At 36.8% G+C, this 11,008-nt stretch overlaps 1 protein-coding gene across 1 annotated transcript in view; it reads left to right on the top strand.

Moving 5' to 3' along the window:
* The window catches only part of LOC309510138 (NACHT, LRR and PYD domains-containing protein 12-like), a gene marked incomplete at its 5' end in the record, with an annotated part of 44,046 nt that extends 33,504 nt beyond the window's left edge, over positions 1 to 10,542 (top strand). The window contains 4 exons of the mRNA XM_082191208.1: positions 5,644 to 5,814; positions 8,516 to 8,691; positions 9,908 to 9,943; positions 10,225 to 10,542. Coding sequence (XP_082047334.1) covers positions 5,644 to 5,814; positions 8,516 to 8,691; positions 9,908 to 9,912 — 352 coding nt within the window. The 3' untranslated portion in view covers positions 9,913 to 9,943; positions 10,225 to 10,542. The remainder of the gene's footprint in view (positions 1 to 5,643; positions 5,815 to 8,515; positions 8,692 to 9,907; positions 9,944 to 10,224) is intronic.
* Between the last annotated feature and the right edge of the window lie 466 nt (positions 10,543 to 11,008).

Genomic DNA, 11,008 nt, shown 5'->3' on the forward strand with positions numbered 1-11,008 from the left:
TACGGTTCACTCTGGTTCGCTTCGGCGATGAAAATCAAGTGAATCAGCCTTCTCGAGCTCCTTATATAGAGGCTAGCCACACCCATCTCGGCGGGAAATGGCTAGGAGGGCGCGAAGCGTCCTCATTGGCCTGACGTCACCTCAGGCCTCGCTCGATAGGCTTATGCAGTTGCTGCAGAGCAGCCAATGAGCGAGCGAGCCGTCTCGCCATAGCTAAGCACTGCCGCAACGCGCTTTACATGTATGAAAATTAAGGATAATTTTTTGCTTCAGTATTTCGTGAAAAGAGACTTTTCCCGTAGCGTTTTTACAAAACGCAGTACTCGTTCCCTCTTCTAAAGAGAACCGAGGTTACGTTAGTAACCGAGTACGTTTTAAAGTTCTTGGGGTATATTTAGGATCTGAAACTTATATGAAAAATGTTTGGGAAGGATTAGTTGATAAAATTGTGGGGAAACTACAGAAGTGGAGATGGATTCTCCCGAGGTTATCTTTCAGAGGGAGATGTTTAATCGTTAATAATCTGGCAGCCTCAATGTTGTGGCACAGATTTACAGTGTTGAATCCCCCTGAAGAGTTATTGACTGGTATTCAAAAAGTCTTTGTTAAATTCTTTTGGGATGGTTATCATTGGCTTCCTCCTGGAGTTTTGTATCTCCCAGTTGTAGAAGGTGGTCAAGGACTTATAAATCTGGAGGCGAGAGTTAAGACAATGAGGTTTCAAACATTACAAAGGCTATTATATTGTTCAGATAAAATACCCTGGATTGCATTAGGTTTGTCTGTTTTACAAAGTATTGGGGGAGTTGGATTAGCTAAGCAGTTATTCCTAATTGAAAAATCTGTCCAAAATCCAAATCCAAGAGTAAGTGTTTCTTCTTCTAACTTTTATGTAACTGTATTAAAGGCCTGGCAAATGTTTAAAAAATTGAGAGATGATGATAAACATTATGGTGTTTTAGAACCATTGTTTTTTAATCCTCTCTTTAAAAGGAATTCTTCCATTCTGAGTTCAGTAATTGACAAGTTTTTAAACACAGGAATAGCTACTGTAAAAGATTGAATTGATTTTTCAAAGGGTCAATGGTATACGGCTAAATCTATAGCTAATAGAGTTGGGCTTAGATCAGAAAGATGTGTTGAAGGGATAATTGGAGATCTTAAAAAATCTTTTCCTCAGTCTTTCTTGACCTATGTAAACAATTTTATTGAGAATGATGAAAGGCTTATGATTTTTCCAGATCTTCGAGTTAATATAAGTCTTGATTTGGATGAAGATTTAAATGATACTTTATTGAAAAGATTTGAAGATGTATTGTTTCATAATGTTGGCAAAAAGATATTATATTGTATGTGTGTGAAATCCTTGTTTTATACTCAATTGAAAAGATGTGTTGATACTAAATGGAGAGAACATCTATCAATTTCTTCGGAAATAACTCCATCATGGAGGTGTTTGTATAAGCCCCCCATTCCTAAGAGGTCTGGGGACCTCCAGTGGAGAGTACTCCATTGTGCGGCAACTAACAGTTTTGTATCAAAATTTAATGAGATGGTTTTATCTGCATGCCTTTTTGCAATATTCTCGATACTGTTTTTCATTTTTTTTGTGATTGTTCAAGATTAATTCCTTTGTTTGAATTGTTGGATAAAATGTTTACTAAGCTTGGTTTTATGTTTACAAAAAATTTTCATTTTTGGTGTGAAGTATAAGAAAGAATGGAAGGTACAATGTACACTTGGTAATTTTTTGGTGGGACAGGCAAAGCTGTCTATTTTAAAATCCCATACATGTAAGAATGAAGGAGAAGATGCTGATTTGCTTGGAATGTTTAAAACTCTTGTAGAGGGCCGGGTTGTTATGGAATATGCATACTGTAAATTAACAAACACAGACACACACACACAGATACAGAGAGAAATGAACTGGTAAGACTGCAACAGTACATTTTGAGAATATGCGTAATAAAATCAATAAATGAAGAAAATACAAAAGAGACTCTCTCTCGCTCAAACACACGCACGCACACACACACACACACACACACACACACACACACACACACACACACACACACACACACACTCACACACACACACAGAGAGAGAAATGATCTGGTAAGACTGCAACAGCAAATTTTGATAATATGCAAAATAAAATCAATAAATGAAGAAAAATACAAAAGAGACTCTCGCTCAAATGCGCACACACACACACACAAAGAAATTAACTGGTAAGACTGCAACAGCAAACTTTGAGAATATGCGAAATAAAATCAATAAATTAAAAAATACAAAAGATCTCTCTCTCTCTCACTCTCTCTCACACACACACACACACACACAAACACAAACAAACACAAACAAACAAACAAACAAACAAATAATAATTGTTTGGTCTTATTTTAGCCTAATAGGTGTTCCTGATATCTGCTGCATATGCAACAATACATAAAATAATTACAGTTTGTATGTACATAGTTAAAATAATATTTATTATTATAATTACATTTTTATTCCTGTTTTTTAACCTACAGTTTGATAATGATTGTTTGCTGTTGTTATTTTATTGTTTTTGCTGTTGGATCATAATTGCTGTTCCCTTCTGAAGTTTTATTACCATTTATAGAATTAAACTGAATAAAATACCAATTAATTGCAAAATGTCTGTATAAAGTGTTTTGAATTATCACTATCCATCCCTTATTTTGTTAGATTTTTTTAATGATCAAATACTGATTAACAAAAATGCTTGCATTGTGTTCCTTTTCTAACCAAACATTATTGTTTGATTGTAATCATAATGCAAAACCTGATACTTATGTAACAAAATTATCTAAAACTTGACAAAAATAGTCTTTTAGAATGTCTAAATGTATATCCAAATAAAAAAATAAAAAACGAATAAAATGGAGAAATCATGTCTAAAAAAAACAATGGGAATCAAAAAGCCTCTCTATGTATTTATATAGTGAGCAACAGTACAGCCTACAGGCGGTTACACGACATTACACAAGTTTTTACTTTTTAACGCCACTGGATGACGCTTTTCTCACTTCAAAAAATGGATTTTAAAGGCCTGCACTAATGTGACATGTTGCATTTATTGAAAAATAATAATAATACAAATACAAATATGAATTCTAATGGAACAAAATGCTCATACATTTTTTTATTTATAATTATTGCATAGTACCATAGAAACCTTTCTAAATTCGAAATAATAATAAAAAAATATTATTGAACAAAAATATATTACATTGGTTTTCCTGAAAAAACAAAAAACAAAAAAAAATTACATTTTAAGGCTTCGGTCACTTTTGACCGCGAAGGAGCCAAGTGTGACCCCTAAACGAAGAGGACCAGAGGGATTTACAGTAAATCCAAAATTCTTTTTAAAATACAGAAAACAATGCACTGAAAAAGTGTGTTGGATTTAAATGATTGAATCATGCACATCAGCTCCACATGAACCAATTAAGTTCAACAAAGATAATTTGTTCACATAATGTCAACATCGTGGAAACAAGTCATTTCCAAGTAACCCGATGAAGAAGTTTTAAAGTGATTTTAATATGGTTCCCTAACTGGATTAATTCATTCAATTTCTTATATTTGTGTCACATGACTGAGTTATAAGATTGTATTAGATTGCTACGAAACTATTAATTAGCAATAGCATATATTAGCATGCTAAATGCTAAGCATGAAATCTAATTGTAATATAAGTAATAAACATATTAGAAAAAAATATTATTTTAAATGGCCATTAATGGATCATTATTGGACAAATATTTAGAAACAAAGATATCTTCAAAATATGAAATTAATATTATTGAACTAAAATATAGTACATTTAATTGATAAAGTTACACTTCAGGTGTTATTAATGTTATCTCTTTATCACTCCATAGTTACAGCACTGCATGGCATTTGTCCCTCAGTTTCTCCTCAAGTTCATGGAGAACCGGCATCCTTTATAAAGCAGTGTAGGATATAGAGGCATTGCTTGTCACTACATTCAAATCACATCACACATTGCAATCTTTAATAAAATGGTCATTTTACACACTGTTTACTAGGGGTGACCCCGAATAGTCGAAGATTCGATGCTTCGATAGGAGGAGCCTGATTCGACTACCGATCTCACGGTCGAATCTTCGCAGAGGTGTTATGAAACGAGGATCATGCCACTTTGGCTATATGAGGGCGCTCAATGTCTGATTTCACATAGAACTAGCTTTTATGTAAATATGTTAATATTCAGCCTATTATGATAATGCTGTAGGCCTATATAAAAATGTGCAAAGAAAGAAGCTTTTAATAAATATTTTTTAACGTGCGTGAATAAATCCAAACACCCCGTGACAGATTTAAGTTTCACTTTCAATCCGTGACCGACAGAGGAGTGTTTTCGCGGCAAGGATTTAAATCTTTAACAATGTCTGGGATAAGAAAATCTAAAGTGTGGATGTACACGATTAGAAAGGATATTCTCCAAGGCTGGATTTAGCATCAGGAAAACCATGATCGCACTTCTGCCGGCCACCGTTAACATGTTTCACGCATAGACTGGGTTTCACGTTAGAATGTATTTTATCCGCGCGCACAATTTGTAAAGACTCCAACGGACAGACAGAGTGAAAGACTTTCAGGATTTGTTCTCTCGATCAGGTACAAGTGATTTCAAAACTTTTCAGCCGGTTCTAATTTTATTTTTGGATGCTGTGAACATGTTTAGCTAAAAAGACTGCCTCTCCAGTTTAGCATTTATTGTTGTTTCTGCAGTTAAAAAGACAAAGTTGAAAATTCTGGCTACTATCGTTATTTTAATTATTTCTTTATTTTTATTTTATTTATTGATCTGTCAGGGTTATCTAATCTAACTATTTGTGGCTTGTGTTTTGAATATATGTTCCCCTGCACTTTAGGCATTTTGCACACATTTGCTCCTCATCCTGTGACTTGATTCAGATTTATTTCGTTTTGTATTTTTATTTATTAGAAAGGTATATTCTGTTCTAATTTAATTTAGTAAATTAATTGTTTATTTTTTCGGTGCATCGATGTTGTGCTGTAGGCTGGCCTGCTCGCACAGGTAATTTAGCCGATTTGATTTGCATGTGAAATGCAAATCTGCAGTGTGGCCTTTCTGGAGTTATTTATGTTATTTCTTAGTTTTATTGATCAAAAATGTTTTTATACATTTTCTTCTATATCTTTGTGTGATTTTCTGTACATCGCGGCTTTGAAACGTTAAAGCCCCGCCCCCAGCCCCACCCCCATACACATGATTCGACTATTAGTCGACTATAGGCAAGACATGACGATTCTGATTCGACTATGAAAATCCATAGTCGGGGACAGCCCTACTGTTTACACAGCGTCATTGTTCTCTACAGGTTGAAATATTGTGGAGTCACAGATGAAGGTTGTTTGAGGAAGATCTTGCATTCGTTTGAGAGTGCTTATATTTAAATTTGACTTTGTGATGTTTTTTACCCATGTTTTAATTTTTTAACAAAAAATTATTTGTGATCAAGCATTAATTGACGGACCCCCTGCAGTACGGCTGCGGACCCTTGTGTTAAACTGATCTGATCTGAACTGAGAGAGTGAAGAGTGTGTCATTGTTCTCTACAGGTTGAGGGATTGTGGAGTCACAGATGAAGGTTGTTCTGCTCTGGCTTCAGCTCTGAGATCAAACCCCTCACACCTGAGAGATCTGTATCTGTCTGAGAATAAACTAGGAGATTCAGTTCATCTGCTCTCTGCTGTACTGGAGGATCCTCACTGTAAACTGGAGACACTGTGGTAAGATCATATATGACTCACACATGAAACACAATGTAAAGTCGCCTATATTTGAAATGTTCAGCCTTTTTCTGCTGCTGTGTTATTGAGCTTATTGAACTGTAAGTGATTTGTAAGCTCACGCTAAATCGTCCCAAAGTCCGGCATCCGACCAGCGCGGAAGGTCTTAACTTGTTACTGTCCTTTTCTCGAGGCAAAGTATTTTTTGATTAAAGGTGAACTAAGTAACTTTTTTTACCTTAACTGAACAGCTTCGGAGTCATTGGAATGGTTATATTACTTATTTCGGGTTGAATGGTGGTCGTTTCGCTCCCCCCTGGTGCCCGTGAGCGGAAAATCCGCACTTGCAACTTTGAGCCGGCGGGCCGCCGGCCGCTGCGTCAGGAAGTCTCGCGTGATATCAGGTCTCGCGATGTAAACAATTGCTTTACGGCCAAAAGAAATCTGCTAAAATGCTGTCATTATTGCGCTCCCTCACGCTGTCCGAACCCGAATGAAGAAGACGTTTTAAAGAACGTCCCATCTGCTTTGATGTCGTTAATCTATAGCCTCTGGTGTCTGAGAATCACCAACGAGTTTTTACAACAGTGTTGTCAAATATCTATTCCGAAGCTGTGGGGGGAGCTCTAGCGAGAAACCTGCGAGCAAAAAGCGAGAATACAGCGAAGAAGTCCCGAAGCTACTGGCTGTGTCCAAATTCAGGGTCTGCATCCTCCTTAGGATCCTTCCTACCCGGTTGAAGGAGGAGGGGTCCTCCGACGACCGCAAAACACGGAAGTCGGTGTTTGTGAATTTGGACAGCCTACCCTTCTTTCAGTTCCCTCCCTTACCCGTTGCTCATATCCTGTCGCCTAGCAACCGTGACATAAACACTTCTGTCTGCTCTTTCGTCCCTAGAAGCGTTAAAAACACCTTCAATCACTAACAAATTAGCTGTGTGTAAGGGGATATTCACACAGGCAGTAAGGAAGAAGCTAGTTTACGAAAGTAATGTTGTTTTTTTTACATATAAACGTACAAATGTAAAATTTGTACAAATGTTTGTTTTTTTTTAAACCCAGTTTTTAAAAAACTTACATCGAAAAGCATACTCCTCTCCCTCTCCCACTCCGCTACCGCTCGCTTCGTCCGCCATTACGCTCTGCCGAAAAGAATTATGGGATAGGTAGGACGGGAAAGGATCCACCACACCCATCCTTCCAATTCGGGGAAAATGAGGACGTATTTGTGGGCCGCATTTGAAGGATCCTACGAATTTGGACAGCCTTCGTCGCGGCGCTGTGACGTAACATCCTTCAAATGAGTACTCCGAAGGATGTAGACCCTGAATTTGGACACAGTAACTGAGTGCTGCTTTAATTGGCGGCGCTTGGTTAGTGTGTAATGCATTGGTCAATAAAAAGTCAGCGTTAGTTTTTTTTTCCTGACACCCCATGAAACACGTAGATCAGCGGCCCATTTGGTTCTTTTCTTGATTGACACTGGGCTGGCCCAATCACATCTTTAATGTGAAGTATAGAAATATACTCTTTCAAGTATAGAAATTAGTACAAAACTAATTATGAAAGTTTCCTTTATTTTTCAGTGCATTTGTTTTACAATATATGGCTATTACTATCATGGGATTAATATTATAACTATTATTATGTAGTAGTAATGTAGACAGACACTGTAACTAAAATAATTTTCACCAGATTGATGAATTTAACATTAAAAAGCACTCTCTCTCTCTCTCTCTCTCTCTCTCTCTCTATATATATATATATATATATATATATATATATATATAAGTTGATTGGATTGGATTTTTTGCTGCCGCATCCTTCTCACCTTTTTTACCCCTGACCTGTTGTCATGCCTGCCAACAATAAGAAATACATGAGGCTGAAGATCTCTCTCTCTCTCAGCCTCACGGGCGAATCTGAGGTACAGAAAAAGGCCTCGAATTCCCTGCTGCATTTCATTAAATAGCCAGGACCTCTTTCACTTGGAAATATCTTTTAACAATGGAAATTTGCATTCAGAGGTTACCAAACATGAAAAATACTCTGTGATAATCATTCACATTAAACTATACATTTTCTTGGGTGATTTACATGTGGTCTCAGCATGAGAGAGGGGGAGTGAGGAAGAGGAGGAGAGATGTGTTCTGAGGTGTGAGTTCAAATGGTAATTTCCAGAGAGGTCCTTTGTCCTCTCAGGGTCTGGGTGCTCCCCAAACAGACTGTCCGGCATTTCCTAATTGATCAATTCTTACAGATTGAACACATGAGCTGCTCTTCAGGAACATGATTCTGCAGGACTGAGTCACTGAAATACACACTGTCACATCACAATCAACACTTCAGTCTCTTGATTTTAAACCGACTCGATCTCAACACATTCAGAACTGAGAAATGAAGAACATGCTGGATTTATTCTTGCAGTTCATCACGTTCATCTTTCTGCAGGGACTGTTTTTTTAAATATTCTTTACACGATTAAAACAAATCATTACTCCATACGTACTGTATTAGTACAGATCTAAAGACTAGATGTTTAATAATCACGTTTTGAGCTCTTTGACATTTTAGATCTCAGTCCAATGATCCATCAAAACATTTTATTTGTGCTTTAAGTTTGTATTTTCTCTTTAATAATGGATTCACTGCTAAACTGATCTGAACTGAGAGAGTGAAGAGTGTGTCATTGTTCTCTACAGGTTGAGGGATTGTGGAGTCACAGATGAAGGTTGTTCTGCTCTGGCTTCAGCTCTGAGATCAAACCCCTCACACCTGAGAGATCTGGATCTGACTGAGAATAAACTAGGAGAATCAGACGTGAAGCTTCTCTCTGATCTGAAGAATGATCCACATTATAAACTGGAGACACTATATTGTAAGTAGATTATTTACTAAAGATTACAAAATACAGTAATTTGTAACATATTTCGTTAGATTACACAAGCTTTGTAACCTAATCTAATAATTTAGAATACTTTGGAATATTAATAAGGTTTGTAACACAAAGGGTCCACCAAACATAGGATTTGGTTTCCCCTGCATATTATTTTAATGACATCAGTTTTACACAGTATTTCTTGAAGAAAAAAAAATATTTTTAGGTTTTAGTAAACATTTAGTTTAATATTTTAGTAAAATATTTGTAATATATGCAACACAATGCAATAAAAGCTGGGGTGTGTAAACTTTTTAAATTGCATGAACAGGATAAATTGTAATTATTTTGTCTTCTGTGAAACCGGGAAGTATTCGCTTCTGAAGGGCAGTACTGGATGAAAAAAAAAGATGATCTTTGAACAAAATGTACACATCATCATAATCCTGTTTAAAGTTTACACCCCCTGCTCTTAATGCATCGTTTCCTCCTTAAGCATCAGTAAATGTTTTTACCTTTTGTAATAGTTGTGTATGAGTCACTCAATTGTCCTTAATGTAAAAATATGGATCTCAAAATCATACAGTCATTGTTGGAAAGGTGTCAAATATGCAGAAGATTCTGGAAAACCTAAAAATGTGCAAAACCTGGAGGATTTTTCTGGAGAACAGCGAGTTTAACTGCTCAGTTATTTAGATCCTGTAATAAACATTATTTGTTCTCATTATTCTGAGAACACACACAGTCTCTATGGAATGGACTACATATGCCGTATTATCATTTAATCAGTTAGTACATAGATGTTGTCCGACAGGAGGTCCGCTCTGACTCTCGGCTGCAGGACATTGTCACAGAAGAATCTAGATCACTCCCAGAAAAGATTACAATTAATTGAGAGAGTAGTTTCTGTTCATCACATCATTCATATAATGCGAATAATCGACTGAACCTTTCGTTTCCACGACGGTAAGTGGGAAGTGTTCCTGACACGATGATCTGTTCACAATGGTCTTGATCAGGATCTTCTTCATCTTGACGTTCTCCCGCGTGCAGAACAACAGCTCTGATGTTCTCCTCACCTTTATATCTCTGGCTGTAATATTAATGTACTCTGTATGTATCTCTGCCTGTGTTTGTTCTGAAATGAATCTACTGATGTGATGTGACTGCAGTAATGTCTCATACTCCATATGTGACTCTGTGTGTTTAATTGTAGTTTAAGGATCAGCTGATGGTGAATAAGGAGCCGCTACAGAGACGTCACAGTCACACAGTCAACAGAGACCGAAGACGCAGAGACCGAAGACACAGAGACCGAAGACACAGAGACTGAAGACGCAGAGACCGAAGACGCAGAGACCGAAGACGCAGAGACCGAAGACGCAGAGACCGAAGACGCAGAGACCGAAGACGCAGAGACCGAAGACGCAGAGACCGAAGACGCAGAGACCGAAGACGCAGAGACCGAAGACGCAGAGACCGAAGACGCAGAGACCGAAGACGCAGAGACCGAAGACGCAGAGACCGAAGACGCAGAGACCGAAGACACAGAGACCGAAGACACAGAGACTGTGACATTACTATTTTATTTATTTTTTCTGTATGTGCAGCTGCAAGTTTTTTTGTTTGTTTGTTGTTGTTTTTTTACTTTTGGTTCAGATCCAAAGACAGTTTGAAAAAGCATGAAACCTTAATACATTTTCTTTGTGTACAGGAATGCACCCTTATGTCTCTTATGAACTGGTTTTACATTTATCAATGGTGAAGTTGCTCGGAAGTCATCATCTAAGAAATTCTTCTTGAACTGAAAATTTGTTTTGTTACTTAATTATTTAAACTTTCATGATGGTTTCACATTGCGACATTGTTTTTCTTTAACCTATTCTACACTTGTAAGTTTCACTCTCGGTCCCATCACCGATCAGTAAAAAAAATTTAAAAAAATAAAAGTGTTTTTTGTACAGTGTATTTACATAATAATTTGAATGTAATAAGATAACGTTCATTTTGGATGAAGACTTATTTAGCCTACACAAAATGATCATATTCATCTGAAATGATGGGTCAATCTGATGATCATGTTCACAAGAAAGCAAACAGAAGACAGAGCATAAAAGATTATTGAATTTACAGTTTGCTTGTTTTTGTGTGTAACATGATGTTTATTCATTTATTCTTATTATAGAAGGTATAATATCTCACCACTGTAATAGAGGAACTGCAAACTGTCAAAAGTAGCTCTCATTTGTCCACTGGCCAAAGTGTTTTAAAGACACAGCTGTGCAGTGTTGAGCTCACTGCTGTCCTGGGACACTTA

Source organism: Leuciscus leuciscus (assembly GCF_965113295.1).
Source record: "Leuciscus leuciscus genome assembly, contig: SUPER_11_unloc_2, whole genome shotgun sequence".
NCBI lineage: Eukaryota > Metazoa > Chordata > Actinopteri > Cypriniformes > Leuciscidae > Leuciscus > Leuciscus leuciscus.